This window comes from Wolffia australiana, chromosome 7, assembly GCF_029677425.1.
Source record: "Wolffia australiana isolate 7733 chromosome 7, ASM2967742v1".
NCBI lineage: Eukaryota > Viridiplantae > Streptophyta > Magnoliopsida > Alismatales > Araceae > Wolffia > Wolffia australiana.
Window position 1 is genome coordinate 19,019,535 of NC_135841.1, and position 24,140 is coordinate 19,043,674.

The 24,140-nt window shown below is 40.1% G+C and overlaps 2 protein-coding genes across 2 annotated transcripts; one reads left to right on the plus strand and one right to left on the minus strand.

Annotated features, from left to right (window-relative positions):
* Nucleotides 1-830: 830 nt before the first annotated feature.
* On the minus strand, nucleotides 831-2,353 carry LOC144706059 (iron-sulfur assembly protein IscA-like 1, mitochondrial). Its single transcript, XM_078578934.1, has 3 exons — nucleotides 2,107-2,353; nucleotides 1,301-1,418; nucleotides 831-1,216 (listed from the first exon to the last, which is right to left on the minus strand). Exons 1-3 carry the CDS (start codon nucleotides 2,297-2,299, stop codon nucleotides 1,105-1,107), a joined length of 423 nt encoding a protein of 140 aa, XP_078435060.1. The 5' UTR covers nucleotides 2,300-2,353; the 3' UTR covers nucleotides 831-1,104.
* Nucleotides 2,354-16,226: 13,873 nt separating this feature from the next.
* LOC144705806 (P-loop containing nucleoside triphosphate hydrolases superfamily protein) lies at nucleotides 16,227-23,756 on the plus strand. Its single transcript, XM_078578631.1, has 23 exons — nucleotides 16,227-16,471; nucleotides 16,669-16,798; nucleotides 17,888-18,046; nucleotides 18,130-18,479; nucleotides 18,564-18,702; nucleotides 19,036-19,133; nucleotides 19,203-19,359; nucleotides 19,600-19,669; nucleotides 19,747-19,823; nucleotides 19,912-19,965; nucleotides 20,073-20,153; nucleotides 20,238-20,349; nucleotides 20,438-20,528; nucleotides 20,597-20,768; nucleotides 20,838-20,999; nucleotides 21,091-21,198; nucleotides 21,293-21,451; nucleotides 21,530-21,613; nucleotides 21,713-21,918; nucleotides 22,421-22,522; nucleotides 23,062-23,171; nucleotides 23,238-23,389; nucleotides 23,463-23,756. The coding sequence occupies exons 1-23, from the start codon at nucleotides 16,410-16,412 to the stop codon at nucleotides 23,667-23,669; spliced, it is 3,042 nt and encodes a 1,013-aa protein (XP_078434757.1). The 5' UTR covers nucleotides 16,227-16,409; the 3' UTR covers nucleotides 23,670-23,756.
* The last annotated feature ends 384 nt before the right edge of the window (nucleotides 23,757-24,140 follow it).

Below are 24,140 nucleotides of genomic sequence, written 5' to 3' on the forward strand. Positions count from 1 at the left end.
ATCACAACCTTAGAGACACACCACTTTTAGATGCTAATAAAATTATCCAAGCACTAAATTCTCCTATTTTCCATCCAATTAAAATCTAAAAAATAATGATATCATATGATTAGACAATCTTAATATTTGAATTCACAGAATCATTTTCATTGAATGCATATTTTTTTTTATAAAACTTCTCCACATTAGTGCAGCATAAAAGTTTGATGGATTTTCAATAATCAATTTAACGTCCTTTGAGTAGTCAAACTTCGTACTCGAATAAACACCTACTGAATAATGATAGTTCTGTATTGCCCATCTCCACTGCCTTCCATTGCAACTCTGGCCTTCATGCGATGAGTGATCAAGATTCCTGTCTCCAATGTCCTACTAAAATTTCAAATGAATAACCTCACCATTTTCTTTATATTGCAATTGAGACATTTGTTATTTATTGGCCTTGGAGAAACCCAACTGTACACCTTCATTTTTGTGTAATACAGATAGGGAAATTTGTCATTTTGTGTGAACGTGAATACCTTTCCTAGGTGTTAAGGAACCAGTTTTCAACCTTTTATGAACAGAAAAAACTTGACATGATGTTTCACGCATGAAAACAAAATGAATTCGGATTCAAAAAATGAAAAAAATACAATTTTCAAAACCAAAAAACAAACTAATCATGTGGTGGATATGCAAGACGGCACTAGTAATGTGGTGTATAAACCTCGCATTTTGAATCCACAATTTAAATTTCATTAACACCAAGTTATATTAACAAGGATAACCATAATTAAGGAATTTAACAGATGACAATTTCCATGAACATGTTACACAGGTACTCCATGTCAGTCGTCATGAGCAGCCAATAAGCGCCCAATTCATCACAAAAAAAATATACATGGATTAATCAGTTTTTAATACAAAGCTCGCACAAACCTGCAGCAAGATTGAGATTGAGGCTCTTCCTTCTCCGTCACATTAAGCTGTATCCTCCTCCCTTTTTTGTCTCTCTCTCTCTTGATCATAATTAACACATAGCGAGCTAAATCTGGCTTCTGGACAAAAGAATGCAATCAGTTTGTGATGCAACCAACAAGAATTCTGCTGTCATGTTTTCTTCTATATTTCCTTCCCAGACGCTGGACTTGAAGATGAACTGCCTGACGTCATAAATGACTCTCCACAGCCGCATTGGCCTTTTGAGTTTGGGTTAATAAACACAAACTCTGATCTGCAGCCATGCAGATACTATTTAATTCTGAAAATTTCAATAAATGTTGGGAAAGAGTTCCCTAATGTTAATTGATGTGCCCACCTGAGTGTGTCATCCACAAAATCCATCTGGGTTCCGACAACATGCATCAATGCCTTTGGATCAATTAGAATCTTGACACCTTTATCATCCACCAGCTCGTCAAATTTTCCCTTCTCGTCTGAAACAAAGCCCAGTCAGACAGCACGCATCACTTGCCCAATTTAATGTTAAATTCATTTATCAAGATAGCAAACTGTAGATGTTAAAAAGAGATTATCATCAATGATAATAAATCGTCATCGCCATTCATCCAAGCTCAATACGACGAAGATGATGAGATTTGGCAATGACAATGATGATGGATGACAAATCTTGGAAACGGGAATGACAATGACGATGATAAAGTAATTAGAAAGTAATTAGAATCAAGGGATAGGTGTATCCGCTCCTCATCTTCATCGTTGAACCCGAACTAGGTGAAAAAGTAATTAGAAAGAACCAGCAGTGTAGGTGTATTCGCGCGAAATTCCTCAATAATTGGACGAGGATCAAATGAATATGAACAAGATTACGCGAACAAAACTGATCGCTAAAATTAAGCAAATTCAAAAATAGTGTAATTCCTGGTTTCATATTAAAACAAATTGAATCAAGAGATAATTCAAACAAAAATTTCAAGGGTATTTACCCCAAAAAAAACAAACGGAACAATTTCAACAAAATTTTATAACTACGAGGATTCCCTCGATACCATCGCCCTCTAAACCGAAACGGAGAATTTCCACAGATTAACCCAGAAGCGAATTAACGAAACGGAGAAAAACCCAGATGAAATTTCGAGGATCTAGAGCCAGGGAGCAACCTACCTGCGTAGTTTAGGGTGTAGGACAAGCCGTTGCAGCCTCTGGCCTTGACGCCGAGCTTGAGAAAGTTGCGATGGCGGAGGCCGAGGAGATATCGAATTCTCTCTGCAGCGGCGTCCGTGATGGTGATGGCCTGCCGCCGAGCGGCCGGAGCGATCCTCTCCGCCGCTGCTTTCAAGATTGAAGAAGACGCCATCTCTCGATTTCCTTCTCTCCAACCTCTTTCTATTCTAGCCCACGCTCTAAACTCTAAAGGGCCGTTTGATAATTAATAACCGACAAGAGATAATGGGCTAATTTTGCTCTTTTTTTGGGCCCAGCAAGGGAAGAGATCTTATATATATGCCACATTTTCACTACTTTTATATGCCAAAAGGTATAGTTTACACATAGGAATAGGGAAACTCATTTTCTGAGAGCTTTGAAATAGGGTCAATGTAAGGAAGTAAACTGTGGCAAGGAAAAAAAATTTTAAAAATGAAATGGACATGTATGGAAACATAATAAATATTTGTCTCATTACGTTGGAGCTTGAAGAGGAAAGTTTGGATTTTTCAACTGGGATGGAGAAACTTCTGGTAGCCAATTTTTTCATTGTTTTTTTATATACTTTAACAACTGATCCCCCCGCATTTACATGTAGGATATCACTTGGGGAAAAAAATCCATTTAGGCAGCAGATTGAAGCCCTTTTCTGTCATTAAAGAAAAAGTAGCCTAGCTCGTTTAGAAAGTGAAAATAACTAATGTTCCATAAAATTCTCCAAATTGAGAGGCGTGTATGTATACTCCAGTGGAAAAAATAATCAAGGAGAGACATAAAAATTATTTTGGAACCAAAAAATTAATGGATAACTTTCTTGTCTTCTATTCACAGCCATACTGCCATAATTAGAATTTAGCGTTGGGGAGAAAAGGAATGCAAAAAGTACCCTCCATCATGTGATCCCAAGTATCTGGTGATGCCTTGTAAAAGAAACAGATCTATAGTATGGATTATTAAGAATTGAAATTCCTAAATCTAGGTTATACTGTTTTGATTGTATATAGTTCATTTTGAAATATCTCTACATGTTTTGTGGAAATTAAAATCTAAATATTACAAAAGTAACTGCGAAAAATTCAATTTTTAATTTTTATTTTATTTAATTTTTCATATTTGATAAAATTGTGTTCATCCCATAATCCCAATATGTATTTTATGATGCCATAGGAATTGATAACACCTGAATAAAAACATGGATGGTTGAAGAAATATTTATATTGTGATGTTAATTATCATTTGTTTTCATTGAAAGTTTTTGTTGAGATATTGATTTGAGGAGAATAATTTATTTTTTTATTACATTAGGGAAAGCATGAATCAATCCTCTTCAGGAACAAAGCTTAACGTGAATGTACAAATAAACATGGGGAGTGAAGTCTGGTTGGAGATGAGTCAACGACAAGAGATTTTAACTGTAATCTATTGTTTTTGTTTTTAATTTTTTTTGGTGGCATTAATTGCAATTTAGTATTAGTAGTAATTCTATTGATTAAATTATACCTGAAATTATCTATGCTTCACCAAGTCTTGGTTTCTGTATGACATTTTAAGTGTAATTATTAGTTGTGTCCCTTGTCAAGGAGTTCTGTTATGGAGTGTTGAGAGATGGGAATCATTAGCCTCGGACAACTAACTTTTTTCTGAACCTTTATAACAATGATGCAACAAGACCTGTCTATTTTTCATCATGACTCACTAATTATTATATTGTGCGTACTTGAGATGAGATATGCATGCAAATTGTGAGATAACTTTGGTTAAATCAAATCCCAAATTATCATCTTGTAAAGTAGTATCACTTTACCACTATCTGAAAATGTGTAATACTCTGTGTAAGACAGTCCTTACAAATAGATAATATGAATTTCATTATGGAATACATACCATAATTACTGCTAGTTTCATTATGGAGTGTGTGCCTTGTTTAATAAACTTTTAGGTGTAATTTCAGGCATAGATAATTTCAGGTATAACTTAATCAACTAACACACAATTATTACTTATACTTAATTTTTTTTGTGGCCTTTGGATCAAGCCTTATTCTTTCAGGGGTCAAGAGAACCCCTCTCAACCCCTTAAAGGGAGATTGGGGGATCTATTTTTCTTTATCTCCCATCACATGAACGAAGACAGTGGGGCAGAGGTCCCTTCCGAGATTTGAAGCAAACAATGACATTGTGACAGCTCCAGGCGGCTGAGAATACTCAGGAAAGCTTCAAGGAAGAGCAAGGGAGTGTTGATTATGTGCCAGAAAGGGAGAGAGGAAAAGGGGAAGATGCACACCAAGGCTAGGCAGTGGCAATCGGTGACACCAACCATGTTCCTCAATTCAGGGCGGAATCCAATAAGCTGCCCATTCTTTCTTGCTGCAATTGTGTGAAGAACGTCTTCAATTTGATTTCAGTGATTTATATTGATCATCAAGGTGGATTTTATTAAAATTTCATATCGTGATCTCGTTTAAGCATTCCGTTGAACATCTCCCAAGTGTTTTATAGAACCATATATTAACGTCCCGTTTGTTACATAAAACATATAAAAATATAGATATCTCGTATCCCGATCTCTTTTGTGCATTTTGACGAACACCTCTCTGGTGTTTGACTACAATGCCCCTCTAACCCCCAAAATCAACCCTGAAAAATGTAAAAAAATACACAAGTATATATACACAACTATATAGTAACTATTAAACCTATATGAGTCATATCCGACCAGTATATTCTTGCTACTAAACACATGTACCCTTCTTATCACCCTTGTGAGTCTTGTTATCCTCTCTTAATATCTCTTTATATCCATCTAGCTATTTACTTAGTCATGTGTAATTAGATTAGTACATATTCTCCTCCTAGCTACCAAATCTCTACTCTTTTCTCCTTCTTCTTCTTCTTCTTCTTCTTCTTCTTCTTCTTCTTCTTCTTCTTCTATACTCTTATTAAAATAATTACTCCTCTTGAGTGGCTCCTCACATTTTATTTCCTTAGATCCTTACTCTTCACTACCTATATTAATATCATCCTTGAATATAATATTTTGTATATCACTTCTTTATTATATGTAGCATCTATAAAATATACAAATACAATATCTGATATTCTCTACAATCTAGCTCTCTTATTAACATAATATTATCTCTACTTACTACCTACTCATTTCTTCTTATGCTCATTATCTTTAGTATGATTATTACTGCTTGTTAACTAATAACCTATTTATTAAATACATCTCTAAAGGCCAACCCCTATGGAGATGACCTTAGTCTAACTATGCATTCGAGTGAGTTTACATATGTATTCAATTTTATTTGATTGTAGGCAAGTTGACAACACAAAAATTTATTACACAATTTTCCTTCATCAATAGTTTTGGAGGTTGATATTGTTATAGTTTTAATGAATGATCATCACATTTTTTAATGAAAAAATGCTATAAGAGAAAATTTTCAAAGTATTAACCTTAGGACTTCATTCCATCTAACAAATACTATAGTACTTATGCTTTTTGGGAGGAAGCTCAAAATTTTGATTATATACTGTAGATGTTAATATTCTGCACTTGTATTTACTTGTGAAGGCTCATCCATCTCATGGTATTCAGATCATGGTGGCACACACCATACCTCCATCGATGCTGACCAAACCATTGATCCAATGATTTCCACTATATAATGAAAAATATATGCAATTTAACATCACCATTGATACCTTGATGAATTTGGTGAAATCTTTTCCCAAAGATCACCAACTATCAATTTGTGATTTCTCCACACTAATAACTATTAGATATACTGCACTCATCATATGAAAGGGATTAGACATTGCTTCCTTTCTAGATATTTTGATGTCCTTTTTATTTGTCTTTGAGTCACAATATTTAGAGCACATATTTAAAGACTAATGATGTAACACGACGACTTGCTGGGATAAAATGGCTCGTGTTACACCACATGGAAGGGGGCAGTCATGTCATGTAGTAAAGATGAATAATGCTGATGTAATGCTAATGATAATGCGGCAATAAAATCCATGAGAAGTATAAATCTGGTGTCGACGTGCATCAACGACACTTTGGTTACAGTAAGCGTGACCTGGGAATGCCACTAGGCTCCCGATGATTGGACGATGGTTGAGGGTTGATGGTGTGAATACGACTACTGTCGTTCTTGTGTGTACCGCTCGACGCGCCAACCAAGACCGTACAGATAAAATCATATTCTCACTAATGTACTCCTATCTATCACTAACCTACCCCCAACGGTGGAGAAAATGTTCGGAGGCACTGAAAGAAATAAAATAACGCCGAGTAAAAGTTTATAAGCATACTAGTTGTGGTGGGCACGGGCAATGCATGATTCGACAAAAGCTGATGATGAGCAGAACATAGTTGCAATGACGGTGCAAGTATGTGCTCTGGCGCAATTAGGCACGGCGGCGGGCATGACGACGGACGCAGTGATAGGCACGACAAAGGGCACAGTGGTTAGTGCGACAGGTAGCGACGGCGGCAAGGTGAAATGACAACAGGATGCAACGGCGACGGGGCGCGACAGTGCATCAGAACGGCAGCAGCATGGCACAATAGCAGCACGTCAATGTGGCGACGGACGGGCGTGGCAGTACGGCTTGGCGGCATGATGGAACCATAGCGTCAACACTCTATGATGGCAGGACGTTGTGGCATGGTCGGGCACCAACGACAGGGTGCGGCTGTAGAGTGGCGCGGTGGCGGCAGTATGCGGCAACGCGGCGGTGGCACGGTGCAGTGGCGTGGTGGCGACACAGCACGATTCATGCAAGTCATGGCGCACAGCGTCGGCAGGCAGGCGGTCGCGGGAGCGGCACATGCGGCTGTGCGTGGCCGCGGGAGCGACACAAATAGTTGCAGGCAGCTGCAATAAGGTCGTAGGGGCAGCTGCGGGAAGCTGCGGAGTAGTCACAGAGCGGCCGCGAGAGACGTTGGGACGCCGTAGGAGGCCGTAGGAGGTTGTAGAGCGACCGGGGGAGACGGCTGAGCATATGCGGGTGGCAGCATAGGGACCACAGGGGCTGCGAGAGGCTTTAGAAGGGGGGCCCATGGGAGCATGTGGGAGGCCGTAGGAGAAGCGGCAATTGCCGAGTGGCGCAGGCGGCCATTGGGTTGTGCATGCAGCCTTTGGGCGGCGTAGACAGCCACGGGGTTACGCGGGCGACCGCGGGCTAGGCACTGATAGGCAGCGGCGGCAGAGCTCCAACGAAAGCAGTGGCAGTTTTCGGCAATCAAACTTAGGGTTTTTTTTTTTTAATCAATTTTGTAGATGCATTATCGTAAATATGGTGAAAACCTTAAAAAATAACTAAAAACACCTAAATTGAAAGGAAAAACCAACAAAATTCATATTTTCTTTTATCACATCCTCCTCTTTCCTTCTTATGTGTGCCCTCCCTCTTATAGGGGTAAATATGGGCCTTCGCCCCTAGAAATAAAGGGAAGAAGGCCCGATTAAAAGAACCTAGGGCCCCCTAATAGGAGATATACCAACTAACATGCACACACTCGAGCTCACACACACAAAAATGTGTAGGTCCGTATAGCGGCCCAAACACGTGCGAACAAACAAAAAACAAACATAGACGCAGCCGACATACAAGGCCTACTAAAAAAGGAAAATGTATGGAAAGATAACATCAAACCTTTGTGGCACGTTGACTTGGTCGGATACTCTAAAGGCTGGGTTTTGTGCATGAGCCTTAGCATGACGAGCTGGAGTGACCGGGTCTTCAAAGTAGGATGGTCCCCCATCAACTAATGATCATTGTATTATGATATTTCTTAATTCACTTCGTCATTAAATTTACTTCATTTAGATACATCAATAATGCATTAATATGAATATATCGTATCAATGAATATTGAATGAGATGTTGAATAAGAAATTGGCTTCTAGGCCACATAACGGTCCAGCGTACAATTCCTCCCATTGTGATTGCCAGTTGGTGACTACAATAGAACCGTTAGTGTTGGATGGTGATTGAGAGTTCAACTACATGTTTCCAACAACTAACATTTTTTTGTAGAAGTACCCCATGTGCTTGACTAAAAAGTGGTGATCTTAATCTTGGACTTGTCAATTGCTCGAGGAGGTTGTTGATTTGTTTGAATGATGAAAGGATGAAATATGAGGTAATGATTGTTGGGTTCTAGAGGCATTGAGATGGAAGAACACGATAATTCCATGCAGTAGAAGACTCATAATGAAATCGTAACAATACCATTAAAATCAAGAAACAACGTACATCAGCATGTATCACAATTCAATATCAATGAATATTGAAGGAGTTGCGTGGAGCTGCTCATGTGTGCAGCCTCTAGAAGTATCTACAAGATCCTCGGCACATCAGATATCCTCCCTTTTTATGAGCCCCATTCAATCTCTATTGTCGTCGTTACACCGTCTTGATTGCATCGAGTATGGAGCGAAGTCATGGGGAGAAGGGAGAAGAAGCAGAAGGGCCCTGAACAATTCTGGCATGGGTAAATTTCGTAAAGGGTCTTCCCCTATTTATATTAAGGGGTATTTTCATAAAAGCCCCCCAAACTTTAGTATATCTTCCGTCATTCAAAAGATCATTTGCGTGTGACTGTCTAGGCCCACGCATCTGTCTAATTAACTAATTGAGCGACGCAATAACCTGTATTGGCCTTTCAAATTAATTAATTGTATCATCATACGACTAAATTACGTTGGATCGATTTAAACCAATCGATAGGTTGAGTCTCCAACACGTGTGGTGCCAAGCTGCACCTCATGCTCTAAAAGATACAAAGGAGTATGTATTGACTCATTCATGGAACATGTTCATCATTGGTTACCTTGTATGTATAGTCCCTCATCCACTTGACATTCCTAGGATGACTTAGGTTATGGTTAACTGTCAAACCCTAATTGGTCATATGAGTTAGTACTGATGCATTTTGAAATCATCGGAGAAATCTTCTCCTATATTTCACTACCTTGGCCTAGGACTTCATCGCATCGTCTTCCTTGATCTATCACCTCTTATACTGATGGTGGACAATCACATCTTGACCACTCAATTATCTATGTAAGCTTGTTGATACACCTAAACTAAGACTATTTAGAATCTCATGATTAGGGACATGTAGGTCATAGTCAAAGTACAATTGTCCGTGCACGAGATGTCTTTGGTGCCTCAAGTCTAAGGATCACATAGACAACCGTGACGTGAATCAACCTGATTGGCAATTTGGTATGATACCATTCAGGGATTCATACACATCAATTTAGTGAACTCTTTCCACTAAAGAGCACCCACTATCTATCCTTAGTGTCTCTGCACTAATGGCTACGGGACTGACCATACTCATCATATGAGTGAGGCTTGATAGTGTTATTTTGTCTGAATACTTTGATGCCTTCTTGAGTATTCTTCAAATATGAATATTTAGAACACATGTTTAAAAATTATTGATCTATTTATTACAATCTCATCATAATTTACTAAGTACGATCATGTATTCATCGATTTATTTTAAGCATCACACCTGCACTATAATGAATATTTTCTATCGATGAACATGGACGAGATATGGATTTTGTGATTGACTTTCTGGCCACATATATTTCTATTAATGATGAAGCTCTCGTTAAAAAATGGAAAGATTATGGCAATAGTACTTAGCCTGACCACATTTAGAGCATGGAAGGGCTTTTAGGCTTGGTCCTTCCCAAAAAAACCCTTTTCAGAAGCTTTGTCAATAGCTCAAATAGGGAGGCATACTATTTGATGAAGTGTCGGTAGTACCCAATCATCCTCAATGAGATAAAGTGTGCACAAGGGAGACCAACTTGTACGGAAGTGATATTGGGTGTGCTAGTAGCGACTCGCATTGCTAATATTTAACGTCCAATATAATCCATGGAGTGTTGGAAGAAAATTCATTTATTACATGAACATATAGACGGTATTGCAGTAATACACAATTGGTGGGATTTGAGGATGGTCATTGCCAACTTGAGGTGATGTGCAAGTTTATCATGAGTCCAGCTATAAAGGAGGATATTGTTGGTAAAGACTTCCACAAATTTTCAAGAGATGTGGCTTGAGTATTTGATTCATAGGAGTTTGGAAGACGCTTATAGCATTAGAAAGGCTGGACAACATTACCACATGCTCATAGTAGAATGAGTGAGTGCAAAGTATATATTGGAAAAACCTTGATTTTCATCTAGATCTGGTGATAACCTAACCTCAAGTCAAGCTTTGAGAAAACATATGCCATGTGGAGCTCCTCAAGCAACTTGTCTAGCATCACAATTGAAGGGGATAATGGTCTTGTTGACGATAAAGAATTACATTAATACTATATAGTTTACATGTTTTATGCACTAAATCACTTTTTTATGTTTTATCGAGCATAAAATTATTAAATCTATCTTATAGTGATATTTCTGATTTTTTTCTCGATTTATTGGTGTTTTTAAGGATTTTTATGACATCATATTCTTAAAGAAAATAACTTTCTAAGTTGGAATATATTTTTGATGAAAATTTTGACAGTATATATATGGAGTCAGAAAAAATATTTATTTATGACTTCAAAAATATTTTATGGGGACTATTTATTGATACTAGGTCTTATTTTCCCGCCTTATTTACATGGTGTCATTCGATTCGATTGAATGGCTACCAATCATGTAGTGCAAATCAGGATGCCTTAACAACTAACGATTGACTGACACAAACTATTTTTTATTCTGCACGGTGATGGGGACAAATATAAAAATACATGATTAAAATCACAATAAAAGTGATTGCGAAGACCAAGAAAACAATAATTATTTGTGCACATCTTTTGGTACTAAAAAGTAAAAGAAGGGCTAATACTTCACATCCAAGTAAGGTACCAATCACACGAGGGAAGTGTTTAGATGGATATCATGACCAGATTCAAGTGGATACAATAATTTGTAAAGTGACTTCTTAGAAATAATATTTTCATCTCTTGTGGGTCAGCCTCTTATTGAACAATGGGAGTCTTTTTACATAGATGACCTGGGTAAAATTCTCATTACAAGGGTAGCAAAACCCCTGATTGTGATGACATTGGTATCCAATCCAAGCTGAATTGCATATGATTGTGTCCAATGTGGCTGGGTAGGGACTGCTATAGCAGAAACAGCAGGTGTAACATCTCTCACAGTTTTGGGGGGATCATCCGTGAAGGAGATCCATCCAAGCAGTCAGAAAGTAGTACCATTCAACCTTACTACTTATGCTCGGGGAGAGCATCAAGTGAAACATGGCCAGCATAGTTTATGGATGAATCCAACTAAGGTCACTTACCAACTTCTTAAAAATGGAAATCAAATTTTCCATCGTGCCGTTTTGAAGTAGTTTGTACACTTTATGGAGGTTATTTGTTCACATGTATCCAAAGTGATCCATGAGTTATTCAAGGAAGTCAAATGTGCCATCCCAGTTATTGAAATCAATCATTTATCTCTTATTTATGGACCCATTAGTCTAGATTCCCTCACATAGAAGATGGAGATGTCAAAGGGTTTGAGATGCCTGGTGTTGCCCTATATCTCTTAGAGGGGACCTGTCGTTCTCTTTGACATCGAGCTAAGAGGAATCATTGGAAGAAAGTATATCCCAACTAGACACGTGTTAAGAGGGTAAAGGTGAAGTTGACCAGGAGGGTCAAGAAGGCTTGCTGCAAGCTGTTGTGGCAACCGTAGTGTCATCATGTGGTTGGATGTTGGTGCAACACCTATGTGGTGGAAAACCTAACACCCTCGAGGGTCCACATGGGTTGGTAAAGTTCGTAGTGGGGTTTTAAATAGCTCTACTTATGCGGGCTAGATGCTCCAAAGGCCATCATAGTCCACATATTGCTGCTATGTGAACTCTTATGGCCCAAATAGGTTAGATCTCATGAGAGTGGGCTCACATGCATGTCAAAGTCATCAAACTCTCCCATTATATAATGTTGAGAGAATAAATTTGACTTTATATTACCAAGGAAAACCCACAAAAATAGGATGGTCTTACACCATTTAATATTTCCATCTAAGTTATAATTAATCATGAATGTATTAAAATAATGTAGGATGTTGCTGTCCTTCAAATAAGATGTTAAATCGCATGTTTCATGTACCAACAAAGCATTATATTGCAAGTTAATGATCACCTTGAACTCATATACCTAGAGAGACTTGATTTACATCATTTTAATTTAGTCAAAGGTAATTGACATAATAATGCCTAATTTTTGGGATGAAAATAATAAAAATAGACAAAATAGGAGGTAAAATGGAGAGTGAACTTCTGAGTATCCTGACCTACAGGGATATAAAAATGTAGGTCAATCTGTAATGATGTTGTCAAGCTTTGTTACGAGTTTAATAAATTGTTCTGCAGAGATGAAGATTAGAACTTTGGAAATAAATAAGAAATGAAACAGTGACTCCTTTAATAAGGGAAATGTGAAGGGAAGGTAGTGGCGAGAATAAAGGCTGAAGGAGGCGACCTAAAAGAAAAATAAAAGCAAGAGAGTCTGTAACTATATATTTAACATGCATATCTTATGACCATGTTGGGTTTGATAGTAACTAATGCAGCGCAAACATGAGGATTTGTGAAAGTATCAATAGATATCCTGTAATATGTTCTTCAAGGGTGACCTCAACAGGTTTAATCCCTCAAGGCAGGACTTGAACCCATGAAAACCAAGGGAATGATTCAGATGTCTCTAATTTAATATAATAAGATGGTACAAGACTATCTAGTGAAAGTTAAGGACACAGGGAACCACAATACTAGAAAACCGACAAGAGAAAATCAGTCATTATCATTAGCCAACAATTACATCAAAATTAAGATGTCACAAGGTACTTCAGAGAAGGGAGTCAACAACTTGGTTATTCTAATACTGAAAAGCCCTTGATTGGCATTGATATGCAGCTTTGTAAAAAGGAACGAGAGGAAAATGGAAGGCGTGGGAAACAGATATGAAGGAAGATAATACAACAATGATATACAAGATATGATAATACATGGAAATAAAAGATTATGGGTGGATGGTTAGGATGTTTTATTGTAGTGAAAGTACTGAATTACTGACAGAAGATGATCATGTCTAGCATGGAGAGGGTGGAAGAGAATGGATGAATATAAAGTGACGAGATGGGATAAGATAAGAGAAGAGATCAACATATGAAGATGGGCGAAAAATGAGAGGAGGAATTTAAGTGTGGGGTGAGACGTGAATACAATTTTGATGATGGTAAGGATAAAATGTTGAAGAGGATGAGGGAATTAAACAAGATATTGATGAAAGGTAGAGGGAACTGAGAGGAGTTGGTCAATGAAGAAAACAAGTGATGATTGCTGTTATCGTTATGATCACTTTTGCTTTCGTTACCATCATAATATTACTATTCTTCTAAGAAACGTCCAGCAAAAAAGTGTTAATATAGGTGGTACGATAACCTTCTCTAAAAGGGAAAAACTTTCATTTACAAAAAAACAAAATACAATGAAACATGTATGATTAAGAGAGGGGGCAGAGAGAAACATGAGAGTGATGTTGTAAGTGAAAAGGGTCAAGCAGATCGTGGAATGATTTTAAGAGAGAGAGAGAGAGAGAGAGAGAGAGAGAGAGAGAGAGAGAGAGAGAGAGAGAGAGAGAGAGAGAGAGAGAGAGAGAGAGAGAGAGAGAGAGAGAGAGAGAGAGAGAGAGAGAGAGAGAGAGAGAGAGAGAGATTTTGGGAAAAGTCAAATATGTGGAAAAGAAAGTTGCCGAGTGAGGAGCGAGAAAACTAGAGTGGGAAAACTAAGGTTAAAACTAGAGAAAGAAAGAAATAAAAAGCCAAAACAAACTGGGAGAAAGGGATAAATGGGGAAGAAGGGAGAAAGGGCAAATGACCTACATATTTCACATCAACGTGAGAGAGGGAGAGGGAGATGGACATAGATAGATATAGAGGCGAGGAGGAGAGACAGAGGAGACGAGAAGAGAGAGAGGGGAACATAAAGAGAGTGAGGAGACATAGAGGAGATGAGAAGAGAGAGAGGGAAACAAAAAGAGAGTGAGGAGAGATATATGAAATGAGAGGAGATAGAGGAGAAGAGAAAGAGAGTGAGGGGAAGAGAAAGAGAGTAAGGAGAGAGAGAGAGATAGATATATACAGATAGATAGAGAGAGAGAGAGGGAGAGAGATAGAGAGAGATAGAGAAGGAGAGAAGAGGAGGAGACATAGAGAAAGAGAGAGACAGAAGGAGAGAGGGGATGAGAGAGAGATATAGAGAAGGAGAGAAGTGGAGGAGACAGAGAGAAAGAGAGAGATAGAAGGAGAGAGGGGAGGAGAGAGAGATAGAGAGAGAAGAAAAAGGAAATAGATAGAGAAAGAGGAGATGAGAGAGATATATAGAAAGAGATAGAGAGAGAGGATAGAGAGATATATAGATAGAGTGAGAGGAGAAGGATATATATATATGGACTGAGATAGATATATATATAGAGTAAGATATATATATATAGTGAGAGATAGAGAGTGAGATAGAGAGAGATTGAGAGCGAGAGATAGAGAGTGAGAGAGAGAGACAAAGAGAGAGAGACAGAGAGAGGGACAGAGAGAGAGAGACAGAGAGACCGACAGAGAGAGAGAGAGAGACAGAGAGACAGAGAGACAGAGTCATAGAGAGAGAGAGACAGAGAGAGAGAGGGAGACAGGTAGAGAGAGGGAGGGGGAGAGAGAGAGAGACATAGAGAGACAGAGAAACAGAGAGAGAGAGGGAGAGAGAGAGAGAGAGAGAGAGAGAGAGAGAGAGAGAGAGAGAGAGAGAGAGAGAGAGAGAGAGAGAGAGAGAGAGAGAGGACACTCTAAAGGTAGTGTTTGCCCGTCCTGATGCCGGTATCGGATACCGGTATCGGGATGGATGCTGAACCGGATACCAGAAATGAATTTTCCGGTATCCATTTTTCCGATATCCAGATACCGGATATCGGTTGCTACAGTGCCGATATCCGATATCGGTATCCGTCCGATACCGGCATCCGTCTCCTGTCTTAGGGGGACAGATGACGGTACCGGATTTCGGATGCGGATATCGGTTTTTGATATCCGCATCGTATACCCTTATCTCAGTCTCTCTCACTCTCTCATTCTCGCCTCTCTCTCCTCTCTCCTCTCCTCTCCTTCCTCTCCTCTCTCTCTCTCTCTCGCTCTCTCTCTCCCTCTCCCTCTCTCTCTCTCTCTCTCTCTCTCTCTCTCTCTCGTTCTCGCCCTCTCTCTCGTTCTCGCCCTCTCCCTCTTTCTCTCTCTTTCTCTCTCTCTCTCTCTCTCTCGTTCTCGCCCTCTCCCCTCTCTCCTTCTCTCTCTCTCTCTCAGTCTCTCTCTCTAGTTCTCGCTCTATCCTCCTCCTCTCTCCTCCTCCTCTCCCTCTCTTTCTAGCTTTTCATGCATCGCTCTCTAAAAATATGAGAAGCACATGAAACCATGTTTCTCTAAAAATATGGTCGACTGACATTTCATATTTCGCAGGGGGTAACGTTGGCTAGGTGGCACCAGAGAAAGAGAAACAGAGAGAGAGAGAGAGAGAGAGAGAGAGAGAGAGAGAGAGAGAGAGAGAGAGAGAGAGAGAGAGAGAGAGAGAGAGAGAGAGAGAGAGAGAGAGAGAGAGAGAGAGAGAGAGAGAGAGAGAGAGAGAGAGAGATAGAGAGAGAGAGAGAGAGAGAGAGAGAGAGAGAGAGAGAGAGAGAGAGAGAGAGAGAGAGAGAGAGAGAGAGAGAGAGAGAGAGAGAGAGAGAGAGAGAGAGAGAGAGAGAGAGAGAGAGAGAGAGAGAGAGAGAGAGAGAGAGAGAGAGCACACTCTAAAGACTAAAGGATTTCGAAAATTTAACATGACAATGGGCATCGAACTGCTGGGCCTGGCCCAATTTAGACCCACTCGAAAGGCCAGTCTTGTCAATTTTCGTGCGCAAGATCGCGATACATCCTACGGTCAGGATTCGCCCTCCTGATATCACCGTCGAATTCAAATTTGGCCCCCTGGCCCCGAGTCCCGCTCCAAAGAACATAATCGACCAGGTGATATCGAAAGAGCGAGAGAGAGAGAGTTAGAGAGAGATAGAGGTAGATAGAGAGAGAGTTAGAGAGAGATAGAGGTAGATAGAGAGAGAGTTAGAGAGAGAGAGAGAGGATTTTGTGTGTGTGTGGGTGTTTCTCTCTCATCAGCCGTCGTCTCTGTGAGATGTCTTCTCAGCGGCATGACAAAGAGAAGGCGGTGAACGTCCAGGTGCTCCTCCGATGCAGGTAAAATCGTTGCCACTCCGTTTTTCTCCAGTTTTTGTTTCCTGGGTTGGGTTTTGATCTTCGATGTGGTCGTGTTTTTGGGAATATTTTTGTTTTTGTTTGTTTTTTTGGAAGATTTTTGATCTAGTACTTGTTCTTCTTTTGCAAACTGTAGATTTGTTCTGTTTTCGTAATTCAAGGTGTTTTCTTTGTATCAGGCCATTCAGCGACGATGAGATCAGAAACAATGCTCCCCAAGTGGTGACTTGTAACGAGTTCCAGAGAGAGGTCGCTGTTTCGCAGACTATTGCTGGCAAGCAAATCGACAGGGTTTTCACATTTGACAAGGTTTCCAATTCCTTTTATTCTGGGTCATTTTTGCTCTCTTATTTAGGTTTAGGCGAACGTTATTGATGCTAAATTCCAGAGCTTCGGATTTCGTTACATATAGTTATCTCCCACGTATGTCATTATCAAGGATTTAATTTCTCTTAAGAGAAAAGTAGAAGACATAGATCGTCGCATCGTTGATTTTTTTACTTTCTATGTTCTGACCATTCGCCATGTCTAATGCTCAGATCCACAACTTCTCGACTGTTGTGTGTTCCTTTAATCCTTGCATTCTTATTCGGCTTCCCTTTAGTTTCTGATTCTTTGGCGTTCTTATTTATTAAGTTTGATTTTGTCCTGTTGTGCTGAAGGTTGAGCAGACATACTCCTCAAAATGCCCAGTGGGGTTCATTTCGTCATTGTGTCAAAGAAATGTAGATAAAATTTTACGCTGATATTCGAGAGATGTAGTAGCTCTAAGCTATTTTATGTGGATATTCCTCTTTGAAATTTTCTTACGAGATCTTTTAGTTCATGTGAAGTGCCGATTGCCCTTATTCAGCTCATTTCTTTATTTTGAGTCCACCATTCCGCTGCAGACTTTGCATTGATAATAAACATAAAATTTTGGATATTGGGAAATCAATAATCATAGGTCAAAGCATAAAATCGTAAGAAACAAAAAAATCTTGGATTGTGTGCTAAACGATTCCTAACAATTTATTTTCTTCAATTTTGGGATAACAATATCGTGCATATATTTTCATCATGACGTAAACCTCTTTTACTCCCTTCTACTGTTTTCTGGTTGCAATCATTACAGATATGGATGCACAACAGCGCTGAACTTTTGTGGTTCATTTGTGAAATCTTGACAAGGAAAACCTTCGTGTTCGTTAAAAATAATTGGTGTTGATTCTGGACAAGCTGTTCGTGAACTATACTCAAATCAATGTGATTAGTGTTTTTATTTTACTTTAAAAAAATAGTATTTTTATTTTTTATGTAATTGTAATTATGTGATATTTATTATCATATTCTCCAAGACTGTCTTGTGTTAGCATTATACAACTGATTTTATCGAGTTGGTTTTTAAATTGTGCTCAGGTATTTGGTCCTTCAGCTCAGCAGAGAGACCTGTACGACCAAGCTGTTATTCCAATTGTAAATGAAGTGCTTGAGGGTTTCAACTGCACTATTTTTGCTTATGGTCAGACTGGGACCGGAAAAACATATACAATGGAAGGGGATTGCAAAAAGACAAAGGTAATCAGAAGTCACATACTGATCTTTAACCCTTAATTTCTTCTCTCTTTACTCTTCGCAGTACATGACATTGTTTTTGGCAGGCGGGTCCGAATGGGAAGTTGCCTCCAGGTGCGGGTGTAATACCCAGGGCAGTTAAACAGATATTTGACACATTAGAAAGTCAGCAGGCCGAGTACAGTGTTAAGGTTACATTCCTTGAGCTGTACAACGAAGAAATCACCGATCTGTTAGCTCCCGAAGAACTTTCAAAACTTGCCCTGGATGACAAGCAGAAGAAACCCCTGCCACTTATGGAAGATGGGAAAGGGGGTGTTCTTGTTCGAGGGCTCGAGGAAGAGATTGTGACAAATGCTAGCGAAATTTTCAGCCTTTTGGAAAGAGGTTCTGCAAAACGGAGGACTGCTGAGACGCTTTTGAACAAGCAATCAAGGTCATTGTTTTGTGGGATGTTATTTACTTTTTAATCGTGAATATTTCTGTGAATTTTTTTCATGGGTTCATTTCCTTTTTTCAGCCGATCACATTCTCTATTTTCGATTACTATCCATATTAAGGAGGCCACACCAGAGGGTGAAGAGCTTATCAAATGTGGAAAGTTAAATCTTGTTGATCTTGCGGGCTCAGAGAATATATCTCGGTCTGGCGCAAGGGAGGTAACACTTTCTAGCGATTATTTGGATCTATATTTTCCTCTTGTGTAAGCTGAAAGAAATTGTAGTGGCCTTTTTCTGAGAACAAAAGAGGAGTTTTCCCGTCTGATCAGTTTCGGAGGCTGATTGATGATTGCATTGGGTGTTTTATATATTAATTGTCTTCCCCAGGCTCAGAGGAACCATATCACAGAAGTGGATTATAAACAGAAAAAACTTATTTTTACGTCAAACTTAATCCATAGTAATTGATACGTTCCCGCTGGATTATATCAGTTATGCATTTTCAGACTCCTTTCTGTCCTCTTCATCTTCTCTCATCTTCTTCAATTTTAGGGCCGTGCAAGAGAAGCAGGAGAAATCAATAAGAGTCTACTTACCTTGGGTCGCGTTATTACCGCACTTGTTGAGCATCTTGGGCATGTGCCTTACAGGTTAAGGCTATCAACTGCAAGTAAGTTTGCTTATGCCTATTCGGCCAACTGAACTCTAATATCTTACAGGGATAGCAAACTGACTCGTTTGCTGCGAGACTCCCTGGGAGGGAAGACGAAGACATGTATTATTGCTACTGTTTCTCCGTCCGTTCACTGTCTTGAGGAGACCCTTAGTACATTGGACTATGCTCACAGGGCGAAAAATATCAAAAACAGACCTGAGGTGTGTTCTTGGATGACATATACCTTTGACTGTTGGATAATATAAGATTTGTTTCAATTATGAGATGGAAAATTTGATTTTTATTATGTGAGGCATGCGTGTTATGTGAGATCTACTATGAATAAAAAGCAATCGTGGGAGCCATGCTCAGAATTTATCCTTTCTTTTGGACCAACTGGAATTTAACGTAAGGATTAAGAAATGATGCTCAGGACTAATAGTGGAATCTGCTCCGTACAGGTGAACCAGAAAATGATGAAATCTACGTTGATCAAGGACCTTTACGGGGAGATTGATCGGCTGAAAGCAGGCAAGTGAAGTTTTCGAGTCCTCCATTCTTCATCCGATGTGCGTGCATTATCACTTACTTGAGTACCTTTCAACCAGAGGTTTATGCTGCGCGAGAGAAAGTGGGAGTTTACATTCCCAAGGAGCGTTACCAGCAAGAAGAAGCTGAAAGAAAGGTAGTGATGGCTATAAATGTAGTTACAGAAATTGTTTTTCAACTGTGTGATATATGATGCTGGAATTATTTTTTATGTATTCCTGAAGGCAATGGCAGAACAAATAGAGCAAATGAACGCCACCATAGAAACCTATCAAAAGGTGATGTAACTTTCTTCATTTAAACATTCACAATAATTTAAGGTCGATATCAAATCTTACCCGTACTTCACCAAATGATGCTTGCTGAATGAAGTTTAACTTTACAGCAAATAAGTGACCTGCAAGAAAAATACGATTCTGAGATTCATCAATGCACGGAGCTCACCAAGAAGCTTGCTGCAACAGAGGTGAGATTCCCGGAATATGGTCAGCTGATGAGTTAAAGTAGCTCTTATCTTGCACCAGTTAATGAAAAAGGAAAACCTTTCCAGAAAAATCTTGATAACACTAGTAAGATGCTTGCGGCGACAAAAGATGACTTGAAGCATTGCCAGTACATCTTGAAGGAGAAAGAGTTTATCATCTCCGAGCAAAGGAAGTCTGGTTCGTTTGATATGATTTTTTAAATTTCTTCAGAGCTGTCTTTTAGAGTTTCTTCTCAAGTTTTCGACTTCTTGATTTGACACGGCAGAAGCTGCGCTGACGAATCAGGCTTGCGTCTTGCGATCTGACTTGGAGAAATCAATGCAGGATAATGCGTCACTCTATTTAAAGATGGGCAAGTATAGGATTATTTATTTTAAACTTTAGCTCTATAATTTATTGTTGCTATCAATGATATTGCAGACAGAGAAGACCAGTTGAACTCGGAGAACCGGTTAATTGTAAACAGCTTCCAGTTAGATTTGGAGGAGAAGGTTAGGGCACTAGGAGACATTCTTTCCTCTTACATTACCCGGCAAAAGGAACAGCTTGACACTGTTGAAGAGATCTGCAAGTCTTGTGTAGAATCTCAAGAAAAGGTATTGGTCGCTTGTATAAAATATATAAATTCTATCAAAATTTGGATCTCATTTTATTTTTTGACGCAGTCATCTGCCGAGCTAGCAGAGAAAGTGGCAGCTTCTAGAGCTGTGTACATTTCTCACATCGAAACAATTCACAACATTGTCCAGTTGCACAAGGCCAACTCTGACGGGAGTTTGGATCAAATTTCTTCTTCGATCTCTGCCCACCATTCCTCTCTTGAAGAGGTCTATCCTTCATTAATACATTTATTACTAAATCAATTCATTTTAAGCTGCAATCGTGTAATAAGCTTATTCTATGTGTGGTGTTTATCAGTTGCTGGCTTCAGGCGAAAAGAAATCTGACCAGCTATTCGGCAAAATTCAAGAGATGCTGTTGAGTCACAGAGCGGAGATTGCACGATTTGCTCAGGAGCTCCGAGAAGTTGGCTCTCGTTATGAACAATTTTCATTTCAGCATATTCAACATTATTTTCTAGGAAATTATCTTAAACCATGCGTTTTCTTGTGGCTTTCAGAGGTTTCAGGGCAGTTTACAGCAGTCAAAGGATACATCAGACTTCATCCTCGGCGTCTTCTCGTCGCTTGGTGATGAATCTCAAAAATTCTACAATGACATGAATCTGATGCAGGGCGCGCAAGGAAAACACATTACAGACTTTCAGAAGGCCTTCGAGGTTCAAAAATATTGTGAAATATCTTCTCCGTCATACCCTAGAACTTTTTACTAAATGTGCAATTCATATTAATGTCAGGAGCAATCCAAGGCCGAGACGGAGAAGCTCTTGGCAGAAGTCAGCAGCCTGGTCTCTGGCCACATGTCTAGGCAAATGGAGCTGGTCAGTGTGACTAGTGATTTGTGCAGTAGATAATAATTTTTTTTTGGTTAAAATTGCGATTTTTTTGATTATGGAGTTTAACTGAGATTTTATTTACAGGTGTCTGGCAGGTTATGCGGTCTGGAGGTGGCGGCTGTGGAGAACAAAGCTGCTCTTGATGCGCACAACTCGTCGATCAGGCGGATCACGAATGATGCAAAGAGGAAGTGGGAAGAACTCTGCGCCGCGGCCGATGGTGATTTTAGAGAGGGCGCTGATTTTTCTGCAGCCAAGCATTGCCGCATGGAGGTTATGCTTCAGAACTGGTGCGTACACTTTTTCTCTCTTCTTCCACCTAAAATTTTCTCATCCCATCTTTTGATGCAGATTTTCTTGCTTCTTTTTTTCCAAAAAATACATTTGATGACGCTGATTTCTCACATTTTTTGTTTCGGAAAAATACATTTGATGATGCTGATAACTTGTTTTTTTGTTTCAAAAAAATCTCATTTGATACATATTTTGACGCTTATTTTGAATATTTTGATAAAAGCTCAAAACATTTTTTGATGCAGATTTCTCTCTTTCTTTTCCAAAATACACTCATATGGTTTGAGGCGCATTATTGCCTTTTTACCCCCAAACGCTTGCTTCTAATTTTGTTTAGTTTCATCCCACTCTCTCTCCCACACTGGCAATGATGATGATTTATTGTTTCCTTCTGCCATAACTGGTCTCCCTTTTCTTTCTTTTCCTTTATTTCTTCTTTCCTTCTGTCTCTCTATCAATAATGATTGTATGATGACTTGAGTCATAAATGTTGAGCAGCGTTGATGCCATTGGAGCTGCTTCCAACCACTGGAAGGAGACAAGTGTGTCTGTAAACGCGACGGGCACACAACATGTGACGGCCTTGGAGGAGATCATCAGGTATTTTTCTTTTAGTCAGGGATTGAGGACTGACGACAAATAACGGTTACAGAACTGAATGGCCATCTGTTCAGTAATCCATACTGGGGATTTGTTGCCGTCTCTACCATCATCCGTCCACATTTCATCATATACACTACTCCGTCATCAGTCCCTTTCAGTCATTCGTTTGAGACGAAGAACAGATGACTATTGACGGAATTGACTTAGTCCTTCATCTTGGATGGATGACAGATGACTAATGATGGAATGACTGTGTCCATCAATCTGTCCACGGGTGTGACAGACTGGGATGATACTGATGTCTCTCTGCATCCCGTATAAATGACAGATGACTAATGACGGAAATGACTTTGTACAGTCATATGTCCACCTATATTTAAAAGAAAACAGTCATCTGTCCACTGGTGTGATGGATGACGGAATGGGACGAGACGGATGACTCCCTGTCATTCGTCCTCTGTTCCTACTAGTCCTCTATAGGGTTTCCTCCCTCGCCTTCGATTGGTCAGCAAGTTGACTTGTGGGGTTCAATGCAGAGCCAGCGTCGAGAACAACGGTCAGCATGCACTCGAGATCGCCTCCACCCGGCGCTCAGCCGAAGAAGACGCGGCAAAGGGCAGCGAAGACATCCTCGCTCACTTCCAAGGTGAAATCAAAATCCCAACAACCAGTCAACACATTGACTTTTGACCAAAATTCTCCGAATCTGCAGCCACGTTCGAGTGCTGGCGCGGCAAGACCTCGAGAATCGCGTCGTCGGTAAAAGTCAACGAGGGCCTGCTGGAGAGACTACAGGAGGAGCACTCTGCCGGGGAATCTGAGATCCGCCGAGGATCGGAGAAGACCTTCCGGGAGAAGTACCAGGTCAGCGCCGGCGCAATCCTGTATAATTAACTTTGATTGCAGCTAATCAAAGCTCATGATCTCGTGGTATCAGGATTATAAGCCGACGGGGGAGACGCCGGAGAAGTGGGAGCCCAACCTGCCGAGCCGGGCGACGATCGAGTCATTACGGGCCCGGCCCATTAACGATTTACTGGAAGAGTTCCGGGAGAACAACCCACCAGAGCCCATTAATGCAAAAGAGCCAAAGCCCACATCCATCCCTCGCTGCCCACTCTCCCAGCTCAATTCCCTTATCTAATCTCCCCCTACTTTATGCCAAAATTACGGTTTGGCTGTGCTTTTCTTAAAACGGAAAATCCCCTGGGAAATTGAAGGATTCAGTATTCCTCATTGGCTGGGGGGGGGGGGGTTGTGGGAATCCAACGTATTATTCCTATCATGTCTCCTGCATGGGATGTGACTACATGGCCACTTTGGACATGCAATTGAAGGTCTTTGTTCTCGTTTCTATTAAAGCCGGGGGGAGGAGAAGGAGAGATGGGAAGGGAGGGTGGTTTTGTGAGGGCCATGGGAAGAGATTTGCTTGCGGTAGTGGCGGTGGTGGTGGTTGGTGGCGGTGGCGGGTTCGGAGAGCAGGGGCTGGAGGGGTCTCATGTGGTGTACCCGGAGGCACAGGGCTACGAGGCGACGAAGGTGAGCGGCTGCCACCTCATCGGCTTCCAGTACCAGCCCCCCTCCAACTGGATCAATGGTGAGAAACACATCTCTC